Source organism: Scyliorhinus torazame, chromosome 17, assembly GCF_047496885.1.
Source record: "Scyliorhinus torazame isolate Kashiwa2021f chromosome 17, sScyTor2.1, whole genome shotgun sequence".
In the NCBI taxonomy this organism is placed as follows: Eukaryota; Metazoa; Chordata; class Chondrichthyes; order Carcharhiniformes; family Scyliorhinidae; genus Scyliorhinus; species Scyliorhinus torazame.
In genome coordinates, this window is record NC_092723.1 from 189720272 (window position 1) to 189738455 (window position 18184).

Genomic DNA, 18184 nt, shown 5'->3' on the forward strand with positions numbered 1-18184 from the left:
TGGAATGTACTTCCGGAGGCAGCTTCAGTTGAGATGTCTGAAAAGGGTTAGACTGTTCCTGAATAGGAAGAATGTGCAGGGTTATGGGGAGAACATGGGAGAGTGGCACTCGGTGAATTGCTGGTGCTAACATGATGGGCCAAATGGCCACCTTCTGTGCTGTAACAATTTCTCCCAAGTTACCCAGAAGGGGAAACGAATCCGTGCTGACGCCACCAATCAGAACCCAACTGAGCTAACCAGCCCCCTTTACAACAAAAGCATTTAAATTAAGGCTTACTTTCATCAACGCTCAACCTTATTCAGGTTATGTTTAAAAGAGATTATGTTTGAAAGAGATTTTAAATAGCACAGCTCGTTATTAACTTGTTTTGATGCTCATCACTTGTATAATATTGCCCAGGATCCCAGTAAAAAACAGCGTGAAGAAGAGGATACAGGAGTCGGGAATGACTTTGAACCATGGGCTGGAAAACGCAGCTATATACTGGCACGATACACAACCACGGAGAAGCTTTCTATCGTAAGAAATGTTTGAACAATCTTCTGTAGTCTTTAAACATTTGGCTGTCTTCTAGTAAACTGCTTCAAAGTCTGAGGAATTACAGTGAAGCAATTTGCACAATTGCCTTTTTGTTTGGCTGTTTTTAAACCAACTTGATCATGGCGGTTGGGATTTTCTGCTTAACCCGCCACCTGTTTGGCAGCAGCAGGAGGTGTCCCACCCTTGGCCGACTTCCCATTGCCAACAGGGTTTGCCATTGAATGCACCACATGCCGCTGGGAAGCTGACAGCGGGGATGCACCGTTGGTGGGACTTCAGCATCCGGCCGGTGTGAATGGTTGGAATGTCCCGGCCATTGTCTATAATAATTTGGAGAAGTTTAATTAGATAGTTTCAGAGTGATCTTCTGTGATCTGAAACATGTATCTCAGTGAGGTGACCGTAGGTTTCAGGCTTTATGATATCTGATCTGTATGGTATTCCAGATGTACAAAACTAATGGGTCACGGAATAATTTGAGATAAATAAATCTGTATGTTATATTTTAATGTAATTTTAGTACTGTTTATTTTCATGATACTTTGTACATTTATTGTAAATATGGGCCAGGATTCTCCGACTCTGCGCCGGGTCGGAGAATCCCCAGGGGGAGGCGCAAAACCCGCCCGCCGCCGGCTTCCCTATTCTCCGGTGCCGTTTTCGGCCGACGGGTTTCCTGGGGGCCGGCGTTCACAGCGGCCCCACGATTCTCCGGGCCCCGATGGGCCGAGTGGCCGACAAGTTTTGCCCAGTCCCGCCGGCGTGAATTACTCACCTCATACAGAGCGGGACCTGGTAGGTATGAAAATGAAATGAAATGAAAATCGCTTATTGTCACAAGTAGGCTTCAAATGAAGTTACTGTGAAAAGCCCCTAATCGCCACATTCCGGCGCCTGTTCGGGGAGGCTGGTACGGGAATTGAACCGTGCTGCTGGCCTGCCTTGGTCTGCTTTCAAAGCCAGCAATTTAGCCTTGTGCTAAACAGCCCCATAAGTGTGCGGAGGCCGTCCTGGGGGGGCAATCCGACCCATGGGGGGGTCCCCACGGTGGCCTGTCCCACGATTGGGGTCTACTGATCGATGGGTGGGCTGGCTCCGTGGGGGCCTTCTTTCCTCCACGCCGGGCCCCTGGTCGAGCTCCGCCATATTGCCCGGGGGGCGGCGGAGAGAAGGGTACCCCGGCGCATGCTCGAAATACATCAGCCGCTCTACGCATGCGTGGAAATTCGCCGGCCGTTCCGCGAACTCTCGCCGGCAAAACCAGCGTTAACCTAGCCCCCTAGAAAGGTCAGAATTCCTCACTTTCGGGGGCTGTTGATGCCGGAGTGGTTGGCACCGGTTTTCACGCCGGAGTGGGGACATAGCCCTATTATTGGAGAATCCTGCCCATGGTATTTAATTGTGATATTTTATTGAACCCAGATGTGTTGTGCATTGAGTCGCATATCCTTTCTATTATGGTACTTATATCATGCAGTAATCTGGTTCTGAGTCTTGTATAGTTTCGACTTACAATAATTTTTTTGTTTTACTAAATTGATTAAGATGAGTAAGATTTGAATGTAATCAATACAATATTTTACATATTCATTGTTTCTGCAAAATGGTTTAACTTTATCATACCTGAATTCAGAAGGTCAAAACACTGCAAGAATTAAGTATTGTATCTGAGTTGTTTTCTACAGTAGAATATTATGCTACCATATATTTGGGAATATTTCTGATTTTTCTTTGATTTACAGAACTTGTTTATGGGATCTGAGAAAGGTAAGTGGAAGGAATACGTTTGCTTCACTCTGAAGTGCATAATGTTTCAATATTCAGTCAAAAACTTCACAATTTGGCAGGGTGAGGTAGAATCCGGGTGGAATATTAAAGACAAATACCAAGATGCACAGAATACCGGGGGAGAGAGAGATCGTACCAGAGTGGGAAAAGTATGTATTCAGCATAAGAAGGAAAGTAGCATAGTCAACATTCGGGTTCCTGTGCACGTATGTGATTGTGCAGACAGGCATGTAGAAACCTGATGTTGTGGCAGCAATGGAGACCTACCTGGCTCAAAGAAGGGCATGTCTGGGTGTTTATTATTACAAAGCATTTAGGAAAGCGGGAGGTGTGATAGTATAGATTAAGGAGAACATTGCAATGCTGGAGAAAGAGGCTATCCCAGAGGGGTCGAGGACAGAATTTCCTTGGCTAAACCCAAGAAACAAGAGGGTGAAATACATGGCTCAGTATTGCCCAAAGGCTCCCATCTAGTGGGAACAAATTTGCAAGAAAATTACATATAATTCTAAAGAATAGTTATTTCTTTAGAGGACTTTAGTTCGCTTTTTGTCAGTTGGAAAACATTTAGGGAATAGTGTTCATTGTATCATGAGGTTTCGGCTTTCTATGGAAAAGGAACAATCCAGAGTCAGAATAATTAACTGGGAGAAAGCTAACTTCAGTGTCGTATTTGGGCCGTGATCAAACCTGGGTCCTCAGCTGGGGCATCCTGTGTATTCCCACAAACCAGTTTAAGACTGAGGAGGACAATGTAACTCGGCCGGGTGTGGACGTATTCCTCTAACTTTGCTAGCAGGTTTTCTTTTCCCTCAGTCCCTAAATTTCCTGCTGCATTGGGGTCTCATTTCTGGACCCAATTTCCTAATATCTCCCTCGCGTGACACCTCCCTTCCTAGAGAGAAAATGAACCATTGATATACACAGGTGGCTTCAATTTTAAACATTTCTTAAGATTACACACAGCTTGCATTCTATATAGTATATATCATATGGCACGGTTCGATTCCCGCACCAGGGGCCCGGGTTCGAATCCCGGCTTGGGTCACTGTCTGTGCGGAGTCTGCACGTTCACCCCGTGCCTACGTGGGTTTCCTCCGGGTGCTCCGGTTTCCTCCCACAAGTTCTGAAAGACATGCTTGGTAAATGAATGCGACATTCCCTCGGTGTACCCAAACAGGCGCCGGAATGTGGCGTCCAGGGGATTTTCACTGTAACTTCATTGCAGGGTTAATGCAAGCCTACTTGTAACACTAATAAAGATTGTGACACTAAGATTGTTATTGTTGTTTTTTTTAAATTTAAGCAAGCAAACATCACATGAATATGTTCCATTGTAGTCTTTTCCCATTTCACAGCCAAGACAGGACATCAGCAATCACATTTGCTTTCGAATAAACATTTTTACATTAGTTCTGCCCAAGTAGTCCTCATAGATCACAGGATTTACAGTGCAGAAGGAGGCCATTCGGCCCATCGAGTCTGCACCAGCTCTTGGAAAGAGCAACCTACCCAAGGTCCACACCTCCACCCTATCCCCATGACCCAGCAGCCCCACCCAACACTATGGGCAATTTTGGACACTAAGGGCAATTTAGCATACCCAATCCACCTAACCTGCACATCTTTGGACTGTGGGAGGAAACCGGAGCACCCAGAGGAAACCCACGCAGACACGGGGAGGATGTGCAGACTCCGCACAGACAGTGACCCAAGCCGGAATCGAACCTGGGACCCTGGAGCTGTGAAGCAATTGTGCTACCCACAATGCTGTGCTGCCCGTGCTACCATGTCCTGGTATTATCAGACCTAAAAGTGACAGTCTCCATACTTTTACACAACAAAACTTGACCAACAATTCAGTTACATGCTGTTGTCTGGCTTTACCAGCAGCTTTTTCTACTCGATCGTACGACAGATTGTTGATCGTTGTTGCAGCATTCATCATCACTTATTCACATCTATCAATGGTTCTGGATCCTGCTTCTTTTGCTGTCTGTTGGGGATAGCCAAAATAATTGGTAACAGCTGGTGCATTTGGACAGTGTGAAACACCAGTCATTGCATGTTGAAAAGTTGCTGACTATTGTGGTGAATCAACTATTTTGCCCACACTTGTACCAGCTCCTCAGCCACCAGATTCTGTATTCCACCATGGACGATGCTCTCGATGAAATGTTGAGACAGCTTCAGTCCTTCACCTGTCCCTCCTGACCAGATATTGCTGTCTTCACTTCCATTATGATAGGAATGTGACCACTCTTCGAGGTCCACAGTTCCTGCAGTTTCTTTCATTACAACCTGCTGCCTTGAGTAGCTGTCCCCCTTGTTGGGGTTGTTATTCCTCTTTGATCTGATGTAGATGATTGCTGGTGTGCTGGAGTCCCTGCGCAATCTGATGCTGGATCTCAGCTTTCCTCTGAATCTGCCTTTCCGGACCAGCCTTCTCTTCCGTGTAGCCATCCCCGTTGCCTCCTGCTGGATGACGTTCTCATGCCTGCTGTGTCTTTGCCTTCCTGTCTCCATTCACTCTGGGATGTTGGCCGTCACACTGAGAGAATTCAAATACAGGAGCAAGGATGTCTTGCTGCAAATAGGTTAGGATTATATTCGCTGGAATTCAGAAGAATGAGAGGGGATCTCATAGAAACCTTTAGAATTATAACAGGACAAGATGTCGGAAGGATTTTCCCGATGGTGGGGGTGTCCAGAACCAGGGGTCTGTGGTTTTGGGGTAAACCTTTTAGGACCAAGATGAGGAGAAACCTGTGGAATTTGCTACCACAGGAAGTAGTTAAGGCCAAAGCAGTGTTTTCAAGAAGCAGTTCGATACAGCATTCGGGGTGAAGGGGATCGGTGGGGGGCGGCATGATTAGGCTATTGATTGGATGACCAGCCGTGATCATAATGAATGGCGGAGCAGGCTCGAAGGGCCGAATGGCCTCCTATTTTCTGTTTCTACAAGAGCAAGGAGGGTCTGTTGCCCCTGTATAAGGCACTGTTTGTCTTTAACTGGAATATTGTTCCCAGTTCTGGGCACCACTCTGAGGAATATGAAGGCATTGGAGAGAGTGCAGAAAAGATTCAGGAGAATGGTGTCTGGAACTGCAGTTATTTAGCTAGAATGGAGAAGTTGGGATTGTTTCCTTGCAGAGGAGGAGGATGGGAAAATATTTGATAAAAGGTGTGAGGAAAGAGCTAATGTTCCCTCGTACCTAAGTTAGAATTGGGATTTTAATTGTTGAATAGATTGCACCAATATATAAAGGGGATGCAGGTGACACTGTTTTGTTGTGGAGAACATATAGAACATAGAACAGTACAGCACAGAACAGGCCCTTCGGCCCTCAATGTTGTGCCGAGCCTTGTCCGAAACTAGTTACCATCGGAGCTTAACAAGAGGTATTCAAAATCTAGAGGGAGAACGGCTCAAATTGGTGGAAGGATTGAAATCTAGTGGGCACAGATTTGGGGTAATTTAGCAATGGTGATGTGAGGAAAATCTTTTTCACGTGGCGAGTGGTTAGGATGCACTGCCTGGGGGAGGCAGGTTCAATCGATGCATTCGGGTAGGAATTGGATTGTTATCTGAAAAGGAAGAATGTGCAGGGCTACAGGGAAGCAGTAGGGGTGTGGCACTTGGTGCATTACTCATGTGGAGAGCTGCACAGACCGGCTGATCGATCTCCTTCGGTGGTGTAACCATTCTATGATTCTCTAATTTGGTTTTGTAATTAGTAAGAAGTCCAACAACACCAGATTAAGGTCCAACAGGTTTGTTTGGAATCACTAGCTTTCGGATCGCAACTCTTTCTTCACTCACCTGAGGAAGGAGCAGTGCTCCGAAAGCTAGTGATTCCAAACAAACCTGTTGGACTTCAACCTGGTGTTGTAAGACTTCTTACTGTGTTCACCCCAGTCCAACGCTGGCATCTCCACATCATGTTTTGTAATTAATTCTTGGTTATATTTATTTGGTCATAGGTAAAGCCACAAGTCCTGGATCTGCTGTCTCTGAAAAAGTGAGGACTCGTTTAGAAGAGTTAGATGACCTGGAGGAGGTAAATAAGAATTTTCACATTAAGTATTAAGAAGAAGGTAAAATGCAGTAATAACTGTGCAGTACAAATATGGATTGAAGAAAGGAAGTTGCCTTGGGGTCGGGCTGCAGGGCACAACTCCTCAGATACTGAAGCAGTCCATGCCCAAACGCAGCAAGACCTGGACAATATTCAGGGTGGGCTGGCAAGTAACATTCCCGCCACACAAGTGCCAGGCAGTGACCATCTCCAATAAGAGAGAATCTAAACATCACTCCTTGACATTCAATGGCATTACCATCACTGAGTCACCCACCATCAACACTCCTGGGGGTTACCATTGATCAGAAACTGAACTGGACTAGCCATATAAATACTGTGACTGCAACAGAAGATCAGTGGCTAGGAATCCTGCGGCAAATAACACCTGACTCCCCAAAGCCTGCCCACCATCCACAAGGCACAGGTCAGGAGTCTAATGGAATACTCTCCATTTGCCTGGATGAGTGCAGCTCCAACAGCGCACACTATCCACAAACATTCACTCCCTCCACCATTGATGCACAGCAGCAGCAGCCGTGTGTACCATCCACAAGATGCACTGCAGGAACTCATCAAGGCTCCTTATACAGCACCTTCCAAACCCACGACCACTACCATCTAGAAGGACGAAGGTAATAGTCACATGGAAAACCACCACCTGGATGTTCCGCTCGAAGGCACTCAACATCCTGACTTGGAAATATATCTCCATTCCTTCATTGTCACTGGGTCAAAATCCTGGGACTTCCTCCCTGACAACTATCTACATCACATGGGCTGCAGGAGTTTAAGAAGGCAGCTCACCACCACTGTATGAAGGGCAATTAAGGTATGGCCAGAAATACTTGTCTGGCCAATGACATCCACATCCCACGAATGGAAAGAAGATTTGGATGAAATGCTCTTGAGTTTGTTCAGCCTGCATAACTCTCTGAAACTCGCACCGTAAATGTTTTATGTAGAGGAGCAGGAGTAGGCCATTCAGCCCATCGAGCCTGTTCCGCTATTCAAGTAGATCAGAGTTGATCTCTAGCACAGCGCGCATCTACTTTGTGCTGATTTGCTAACTTAAACGTTCATGGTTCACAATTTCCGATACTAAGCCATTTCTGCAATAATGTGCAACTGTGGGACGCTTGGAATATTAACTCTGCAATTTGTCACGTATCATTTCCTTGCCCATGTCCAGCATGAAATCCAATAAATGAGTTGTGAATATTTAGTTTATTAGAACAAAGAAAATTACTGCACAGGAACAGGCCCTTCAGCCCTCCTAGCCTGCGCCGATCCAGATCCTTTATCTAAACCTGTCACCTATTTTCCAAGGATCTACTTCCCTCTGTTCCCCGCCCGTTCATATATCTGTCTAGATGCATCTTAAATGATGCTATTGTGCCCGCCTCTACCACCTCCGCTGGCAAAGCGTTCCAGGCACCCACCGCCCTCTGCGTAAAAAAAACTTTCCACGCACATCTCCCTTAAACTTTCCCCCTCTCACCTTGAAATCGTGACCCCTTGTAATTGACACCCCCACTCTTGGAAAAAGCTTGTTGCTATCCACCCTGTCCATACCTCTCATAATTTTGTAGACCTCAATCAGGACCCCCCAGACCTCAATCAGGTCCCCCTTATTGATTTGTTATCAGACAGATTAGCTTGTAATGTTGGGAATTATTTTTCTGATGTCTGCTCTTCTCCTGCCTGTCAGCAGGGAGCAGCAGAGACAAGATAATTATTAAATAATATCAAGTTCAATAGATATGACCTAATATTTACCCCAAAAGTATACATTTTAAATATTGAATATTAAAACGTGTGCTGCACCTCAGGAAGGAGCTGCGCTCTGAAAGCTTGTGATTTGAAATAAACCTGTTGGACTTTAACCTGGTGTTGCACTGTGCCCAACCCAGTCCGATGCCGGCATCTCCACATCACAACTATTTTTGAGAACAAGCATTGATAAGATGCAATATTTTTGTTACAATTCCATGTTTTTATTTGATTCCAACTTTGGAGTACGAATATTAAGGTGAAGCTATCACCATTGTTAAAGATAAATCAGACACCAGTTTCCAGCGACTGTAGATGTGCCGTTAAACACAAAAATCAGCAAATTATTGTTCCAATTGCCTCGCTCTTCTAAAAGCTTTGCACAAACAATATCTTACCGAGAGACCTCACCATTGAAACACGTGGAAGGGCATGAAGTTACAGCCCTTACACAACAAACTGGCTAAAGCGCCAGAGAGAGCTGACACTTCTCCATTCCTGAGGCAAAGTACATTTTTATCATTCCAAAAGAATCTCTCCGGCACTGAAAATGATCCCCTACAAGCGTTTGAGTCTCATTCATGCTTTAATTTTTGTTGGCTATTTATAACAAAAACTCTTTTTAACTTTATCTCTTTCATATGCCTCTTAATGCCTTCTTTATTTACCCCTCCCTATTTAATTTAATCACTTATTGTCACAATTAGGCCTCAATGAAGTTACTGTGAAAAGCCCCTAGTCGCCAAATTCCGGTGCCTGTTCGGGGAGGCTGGTACGGGAATTGAACCGTGCTGCTGGCCTTGTTCTGCATTACAAGCCAGCTGTCTTAGCCCACTGTGCTAAACCAGCCCCTGGTTTTGTTTTCTGTCCATGATTTAGCATTGGATTGACTATTCTAACTGATACTTCCTGCCTCAGTTTGATTAGTTAAGGGGTTTGTCCTGTTCATTTGGGTCCTAAATCCCCTGTGGAGGGAACTATGCTGAGATGGCGCCCCAGCCCCTGGGCAATGTAAGAGTCCCTCCTGTTTATTCCCTGTTTCCTCTTTCTTTTTATTTTTGCTATCACCATTTTGATCCATGGATGATTAATGGACCTGTGACTTTAATGCAGTCAGTACCTTTAAGGCAAAGAAGCAGCCTGCACGCAACTTTTAATTCAGACGAGCAGATTCCAAAAGGCTGTGCTGTTTTAGACTGACGTCAGTGTGTCTCAGTTAGATTGGTGTGGCTGGTGGCCAATGAATGGGCCCAGGAGGCCGTTCACTAGCTCAGGGTGGTGTAGCAGCACGTTCACTAGCTCAGGGTGGTGTAGCAGCACGTTCACTAGCTCAGGGTGGTGTAGCAGCACGTTCACTAGCTCAGGGTGGTGTAGCAGCACGTTCACTAGCTCAGGGTGGTGTAGCAGCACCTTCACTAGCTCAGGGTGGTGTAGCAGCACGTTCACTAGCTCAGGGTGGTGTAGCAGCACCTTCACTAGCTCAGGGTGGTGTAGCAGCATGTTCACTAGCTCAGGGTGGTGTAGCAGCACGTGCACTAGCTCAGGGTGGTGTAGCAGCCGTTCACTAGCTCAGGGTGGTGTAGCAGCACGTGCACTAGCTCAGGGTGGTGTAGCAGCACGTGCACTAGCTCAGGGTGGTGTAGCAGCACGTGCACTAGCTCAGGGTGGTGTAGCAGCACGTGCACTAGCTCAGGGTGGTGTAGCAGCACGTGCACTAGCTCAGGGTGGTGTAGCAGCACGTTCACTAGCTCAGGGTGGTGTAGCAGCACCTTCACTAGCTCAGGGTGGTGTAGCAGCAAGTATAAGGAACGACTGGTTATATTTGTTGTTGATTGGCAAATTTGAGTCACTGGTATTGGAGAGATAAATACTTGCCAGGTATCATCTACGAGTTTTATATTTTAACTTTATAATATCTGCATTAATATTGCTGCTCCATGGTGCCCAGTGCTTTACCCACTTTACTGACTAGTCCGTATTTAACCAAGATGGAATTTATTATAACACGACTGGCTGATCAGTTTTCAAGTTTGAGTCTGCTTTAGTTTGTGTCTAAATATATTGAATAAATAGACTGAATAGAATGTTTTTTAAAATCAGTATTTTGTAATACATCTTGCAAGTCTACATTGAATTTTTGAGTCTGCCTTTTTATAAGTTTTTCAAATCTTCTCCACACTAATTACTTCCTAGTCGCATTAACATTGCTTCTTTACCAATAAGGAGGAAGAATTTGAAAGTAGACTCAGGTTTTTCTATTCGCTATCTGCAAAATACACACAACGTGATATTCTTAAGCGACTTGGACCGAGCTGTCGTTAAGACAGCAAGTAAGGATAAAGGTATATACGTGTATATTATGGGCAGCACGGTAGCACAGTGGTTAGCACTCACTTCACAGCGCCAGAGTCCCGGGTTCGATTCCCGGCCTGGGTCACTGTCTGTGTGGAGTCTGCACGTTCTCCCCGTGTCTGCGTGGGTTTCCTCCGGGTGCTCTGCTTTCCAACCACAAGTCCCAAATGAAATGAAAATGAAAATCGCTTATTGTCGCAAGTAGGCTTCAAAATAAGTTACTGTGAAAAGCCCCTAGGCCCCACATACCAGTGCCTGTTCGGGGAGGCTGATACGGGAATCGAACCGTGCTGCTGGCCTGCCTAGATCTGCTTTCAAAGCCAGTGATTTAGCCCTGTGCTAAACAGCCCCAGATACGCTGTTAGGTAATTTGGACATTCTGAATTCTCCCTCTGTGTACTCGCACAGGCGCCGGAATGTGGCGACTCGGGGCTTTTCACAGTAACTTCATTGCAATGTTAATGTAAGCCTACTTGTGACAATAAAGATTATTATTATCATTCTGGCAAAAAAAGATCTAGCTGTCAATGCAACTTCCACAATTAGCATGAATGTAGCCTGAAAGTCCTATAACAGCATGTCATAATTTCTTTTTTACATTTGATAACCGTATAAATAAATTTGGCTGGAACAATCTGGAATCCAGGTGACCTTACTTGGGGTTGAAGGACCGATAAACAGTTCGATCCTATTGGGCATAATGAGAAACCTTTTTTATGAAGGGGTGGGTGTGGGAAGGGATTGGAAGATGTATAAAAGATACTGAGAGACAGAGTCCACTGTTAAACAAAGAGCGAGTGTGAACCCTGAAGTGGTCAAGAAGAGGGAAAAGAAATTGAGAGGGATAGAATAGGGAAAAGAAATGGAGAGGGATAGAATCTGTGGCTCTTCCAGGGATAATTGGAATAATTGATATTAGGGGGTTTCTATTTTCTGAGTCACTAAGCAATGCCAGGAGCAATCCACTAATTCTCACTAACTTGTTATTTCAATTTGTTCGTATGCTTTAATTCCGCAACACCAGTAAATTCTCTCTCTCTATAGTTAATCACTTACTAGTATAACCAAGGAATACGTAGCTTTAAAACAAAATTTAGAGTGTCCAATTCATTTTTTCCAATTAATGGGCAATTTATCGCGGCCAATCCACCTACCCTGCGCATCTTTGTATTGTGGGGGCGAAACCCACGCAAACATGGGGATAATGTGCAAACTCCACACACACTGACTCTGAGCCGGGATTGAACCTGGGACCTCGGCACTGTGAGGCAGCAGTGCTATCCACTGCGCCACCGTGCTGCCTGAATACGAGCTTTTAAGGAAGTTGTTAATTGGTTAGGGATAACATGTATCCAGATTTCCACTAAAGGAAGAAGCAAAGCCTATTTTTCCAACTGCTTTTACTGGAATGAATGTTTGATAACCGGAAGATTCCATCCTGCAGCTAGACTTTCAATAGTTTGACCAGTCTTATCCTTATTCTCTCTGTGCCTCGCTTTTCCTTGGCATTCCCCTGATGACATGTCTGAATTTAGGTTATTGAGTGAGGAATTGTAGGTGCCACCCTGGCACACACTACGCTGAACTCTGCAGGCGCTGCCCTAGATTCTAGATTCTGCCCTAGAAAGTGGAACTTTCAGTCTGTTTGATACAGATGTTTGCCATTGCCAGAAAGTAGGCTGGCTGATCACAAAACATGAACAAATCCAACCAAATTGCAAATAAAATCCTGATCTAATTGTTTCTCTTGGACTGAAAGACTAAATTTGGTCACCTGAAATGTTTCTTATTCCGAGTTGGCTAAGCTGGGTTAGTTCAGTTGGCTGAGTGTGATGCAGAATGACACCAGTGACGTGGGTTCATTCCCTGTTCTGGCTCTGCTGCTTCATGGGGGGGGGCTGCCTCCTTGCTTTGTCCCATGTTTGAGGCAGAGTGCAGCCTCTCCAGCTATATAACCACTTGTCTCTGTCACAGAGAGATGCCTTATGGTCCCTTGTGAACCAAGACTAATTATCTAATTGTGTCAAACCAAGTTTAGCAGACAATAAACAGTTACGCAATAGTGCCAGAAAGCAAATTATAAAATGTCCTCAAATTGAGCAGCAGAGTTGTATTTTTGAATTTACAGATTGAATGAATATCGGCCTCGGCACGCTTCGAGATAGAGGGTAATTGCAGTAGGCAGTGCTGTGAATGGTTAGATATTAAGGCAGCTCTACTTTCCTGGTTATGCAGTTTTCGGATGAGAATCCGTGTTTTAAAACTGAACTGGCTTCTTTGAGAGGAATTTAATCTGAAAAAGTGCAATTTATGTTGATTAGATATTTTGAGTTTGTCTTTACAAACATGGCTATTTCTGTATTGGCTTAGTTTGTGTTAGTACCTTGATAATTTGGTCGTGGACTTTTTTCCTGCTCTCCTCCTGGTTTGCAAACTTAGAATTTTAAACAGAATTGCTTTCTTTACATTTTCAAAGCTTCAGTGAAACGATATGCAATTTGAAATGATTTCTATCTCCGTGGTATCTGTTTGATCCACTGTTTACTAATGATGACAGTAGCCCCTCCCCTTTTTAAACTTGTCTTTCTGGGAACTAAATTTTATTTTAATTCTTCTTTCTCACTCCAGGGCTCTCAGAAAGAGCTGTTGAACCTGACTCAACAGGATTATATAAACCGGATTGAGGAACTCAATCAGTCGCTGAAGGACGCATGGGCCACAGATCAAAAAGTCAAAGCACTGAAAATAGTTATTCAGGTCAGCTTGAAACTACACATGAGAATTGGCATTTCTCAGCCTTGTACTCAAATTAAAGATGTTATTGTTCTGACTATGCTTCCCGTAGTGTGGAAAAAGATCCCATTTCCTATTTGGTCACATGGTATTGCAGCATCCCAGTCTCCATAGATTCATGGAATTCCGACAGTGCAGAAGGAGGCCATTCGGCCCATCGAATCTACATCGACCCTCTGAAAGAGCACTCTATCTCAGCCAACTGCCCTGCAGCCTCATAACCCTACCTAACCTTTGGCTACAAATGGGCAATTTATCATGGCCAATCCACCTAACTTGCACATCTTTGGATTGTGGGAGGAAACTGGGGCACCCGGAAGAAACCCACGCATACACGGAGAACGTGCAGACTCCAGACAGACAGTGACCCCAGGCGGGAATTGAACCTGGGTCCCTGGAGCTGTGAGACAGCAGTGTTAACCCGGGTCCCTGGCACTGAGACAGCAGTGTTAACCTGGGTCCCTGGCACTGTGAGGCAGCAGTGTTAACCTGGGTCCCTGGCAATGTGAGACAGCAGTGTTAACCCGGGTCCCTGGCGCTGTGAGGCAGCAGTGTTAACCCGGGTCCCTGGCACTGTGAGACAGCAGTGTTAACCCGGGTCCCTGGCACTGTGAGACAGCAGTGTTAACCCGGGTCCCTGGCGCTGTGAGGCAGCAGTGTTAACCCGGGTCCCTGGTGCTGTGAGGTAGCAGTGCTAACCCGGGTCCCTGGCGCTGTGAGGCAGCTGTGCTAACCACTGAGCTGCCCCCTGCTGTGTTGGTTTCTGTTGTATCATCTGCTTTCCATACGTATAATAATGTAAATCAAATGCACATAAAGATACAAAAGCATTCCTCCCATTTATTCCCCATATATTTCCATAGAATCCCTACAGTGCAGAAGGAGGCCATTCGGCCCATTGAGCCAGCAATGATTTCCCCCCCCCCTCCCACGCCCGACATAGCAACCTACCCAGGCCCATTCCCCCGCCCTATCCCCGGAACCCTGTGTACTGATCATGGCCAATCCACCTAACCTGCACTATTGGACTGTGGGAGGACACCTGAGAACCCGGAGGAAACCCATGCAGACACTGGAAGAAAGTACAAACCGGGACCCGCGTCCCTGGTGCTGAGGCACCAGTGCTAACCACTGTGCCACCGTGCCGCCACGTGCCACATGTAAGGAGAAACAAGTTGGACACCGTGTTGGGGGAGGCAAACAGCAATAGTAAAGATCAGGAGCTGAACACCTGAAGAATCTGACATAACAACCTTGGGCCTGGTTTAGCACAGGGCTAAATCGCTGGCTTTGAAAGCAGACCAAGGCAGGCCAGCAGCACGGTTCAATTCCCGTACCAGCCTCCCTGAACAGGCGCCGGAATGTGGCGACTAGGGGCTTTTCTCAGTAACTTCATTGAAGCCTACTTGTGACAATAAGCGATTTTCATTTCATTGTTTACTAGATGGCATAATATTGCTGATCTCCATACTTCTGATCTAGAATGAGACTATTTGGCCCATCGTGTTCAGACCAGTTCGTTGGTAGAGCTATCCAGTTAACCCTGGTCCCCTGCTCTTTTCCTGTAGTCCTATAACGTTCTAGCTTAAATTACATTTGTCTGGTTCACTTTTGACAGTTCCTATTGAATCCACCATCCTTTTAGACGGCAGTGAAATTCCAACTCTCTGATTAAAAACAAAAAGTGTCCACATGCCACCTTTAAGTTCTACTGCTCATCACCTAAAGCCTTCTGGTTTCCAATGGAGATAGAAAAGGTATCAATACCTTTTCAACACCTGTATCAAAACTCCTCTTCATATTCTGTGCTCTCTCAGACTGAAGAAGCTGGAGATATTCTCATTTTCTGGTACCATTCCAACAAATCATACCTATCCTAAACCTGTTCCTCAAATGCTCTCCCATCGAAACATGCTCCACTTGCCTGGCATCATCCCCTACACTACCTCCTTGTTGAACTGGAAGTGTTTTAGGGCAGCACGATAGCATTGTGGATAGCACAATTGCTTCACAGCTCCAGGGTCTCCGGTTCAATTCCGGCTTGGGTCGCTGTCTGTGCGGAGTCTGCACATCCTCCCCGTGTGTGCGTGGGTTTCCTCCGGGTGCTCCGGTTTCCTCCCACAGTCCAAAGATGTGCAGGTCAGGTGGATTGGCCATGATAAATTGCCCTTAGTGTCCAAAATTGCCCTTAGTGTTGGGTGGGGTTACTGGGTTATGGGGATAGGGTGGAGGTGTGGACCTTGGGTAGGGTGCTCTTTCCAAGAGCCGGTGCAGACTCGATGGGCCGAATGGCCTCCTTCTGCACTGTAAATTCTATAAGGGACATTTTTTTGATCGCTTCATAGATTCCTCCCATTCTTTGTCTTTTACATTGTTACCATCCCAGTCAAAATTGGGATAATTCAATTTACACATTAACACTATTTTCTAATCCCTGCATCTTTCTGTAATTTGCCTTCAAGTTTCCTTCTCTTCCCCATCCCACTATTGGCTGATAGTAAACACCCAGCATAATATCTCCTCTATTCTTCCTTCATTGAACCAAACAGATTTTCTTTTTTCCCGCTCAACTGTCTAACAGAGTCCGAGTTTTACAGCATGGAAAGAGGCTCTTCGGCCCATCGTGTTTGTGCCAGCCACCAAGTACCTATCTATTGTAAAATGGTTCTCTATCCAGGAGCATAATAATTTCTTTGATCAATACGCCACCTTCGCCTTTCTTCTTACCTCCACTATCTTTCCTGAATATCTTGTATTATTACTTAATTACCTGCAATGTGCTACATGTAATTATGCAGATGTGCTTAAGGCTCATCTTGTAGTTGGTCACATCTGCTCCTGTCTGATCCCTGTAATTTCTAAATGATTCTTTGCCCTAGTGCTGTCTGTCTGTCCTAATAATCTCTGTAGACCTTGCTTCTCCTTTAGTGTTTTATCCTGGTGCCTATCTTACTGCCATATTAATTGAAACCTTTCCCCCTCAGTCCCAGTTAACCTCCCTGCAAGGACATTGGTTCCAGCTCAGTTGAGACGAAACCTGTTCATCTTGAACATAACACTCCTGTCCTAAAACTGGTTCCAATGCCACTGGAATCTGAAGGTATCGTCCATTGTCTTTTGGATGAGATGATAGACTTGAGGCCCTGTCTGCCCTCTCGGGTAGATACGAGATCTCCCAATGCTATTTTGAAACAGAGCAGGGGGTTAGCTCAGTATCCTGGCCGATATGTATCCCCAACCAACAGCACAAAAACTTTATCTTGTTATTATCATATTGTGTTTGTGAGAGCTTGCTGTGTGCAAATTAGTTCCTACATTTCCAAAGGTATGTCACTGGCTGTGAAGCACCTTGAAAGTTCTGCTGGTTGTGAAAGGAGCTGTTCGCTTGTTCGTCATTCCCAAACGGACCACAAATTCTTTTTTTTTAATTAAAAAAAAAAAAAAAATGTTAATTAAAGTTTTCACAAAATATCAACAACAAAATGTAAAAGGAACCCAATAGAATTAAATACAAAACAAAACCCAGTGCCCCCCTCCCCCCTATACATAAATAATATATTAACACCCGCCGAAACACGTAGCAAACATAGCAAATGTATACACCCCCTTAGATCCCCCAGTATAAAATAGACCCCCCCCCCCCCCCCCGGCCCGGGCTGCTGCTGCTGCTGACCATTGTCTACCGCTCTGCCAGGAAGTCCAAGAACGGTTGCCACCGCCTGTAGAACCCTTGCACCGATCCCCTTAATGCAAATTTCACCCTCTCCAATTTAATAAACCCCACCATATCGTTGATCCAGGATTCCACGCTTGGGGGGGCCTCGCATTCTTCCACTGAAGAAGAATCCTTTGCCGGGCTACCAGGGACACAAAGGCCAGAATACCGGCCTCTTTCGCCTCCTGCACTCCCGGCTCCTCTGCCACCCCAAATATTGCGAGCCCCCAGCCCGGTTTGACCCTGGATCCTATCACCCTCGACACCGTCCTCGCTACGCCCTTCCAAAATTCCTCCATCGCTGGGCATGCCCAGAACATATGGGTGTGATTTGCTGGGCTCCCTGAGCACCTAACACACCTGTCCTCACCCCCAAAAAAACGGCGCATCCTTGTCCTGGTCATGTGTGCCCTGTGCAGCACCTTAAACTGTATGAGGCTGAGCCTCGCGCACGAAGAGGAAGAGTTCACCCTCCCTAGGGCATCTGCCCACGTCCCCTCCTCGATCTCCTCTCCCAACTCCTCCTCCCACTTACCTTTCAGCACCTCCATCGAGGCCTCCTCCTCCTCCTGCATCACCTGGTATGTTGCCGAGATCTTCCCTTCTCCAACCCACGCCCCCAAGAGCGCCCTGTCCTGTACCGTGCGTGGCAGCAGCAGCGGGAATTCCACCACTTGCCACCTGGCAAACGCCCTTACCTGTAGATACCTAAAGGCGTTTCCCAGGGGGAGCCCGTACTTCTCCTCCAGAGACTCGCGAACTTGCCTCCACAAACAGGTCCCCCAACCTTCTTATCTCTGCCCTGTGCCACCCCGAAAACCCTCCATCTATTTTCCCTGGGACAAACCGGTGGTTCCCCCGTATCGGGGTCCACACCGAGGCCCCCACTTGCCCCCTGTGCCGCCTCCATTGCCCCCAAATTTTGAGGGCAGTCGCCACCACCGGGCTCGTGGTATACCTCATTGGAAGGAGCGGCAGCGGCGCTGTTGCCAGCGCCTCCAGACTCGTACCCTCACAAGACGCCGTCTCCTGCCTCTTCCACGCCACCCCCTCCCCCTCCATCACCCACTTGCGCACCATCGCCACATTGGTGGCCCAGTAGTACCCACAGAGGTTGGGCAGCGCCAGCCCCCCCGCCCC

General features: G+C 46.2%; 1 protein-coding gene across 1 annotated transcript in view; it reads left to right on the forward strand.

Moving 5' to 3' along the window:
- vps35l (VPS35 endosomal protein sorting factor like) overlaps positions 1 to 18184 on the forward strand; it is a 158850-nt gene that overhangs the window by 18597 nt on the left and 122069 nt on the right. The window contains 4 exon segments of the mRNA XM_072481891.1: positions 404 to 523; positions 2287 to 2311; positions 6317 to 6393; positions 13165 to 13293. Coding sequence (XP_072337992.1) covers positions 404 to 523; positions 2287 to 2311; positions 6317 to 6393; positions 13165 to 13293 — 351 coding nt within the window.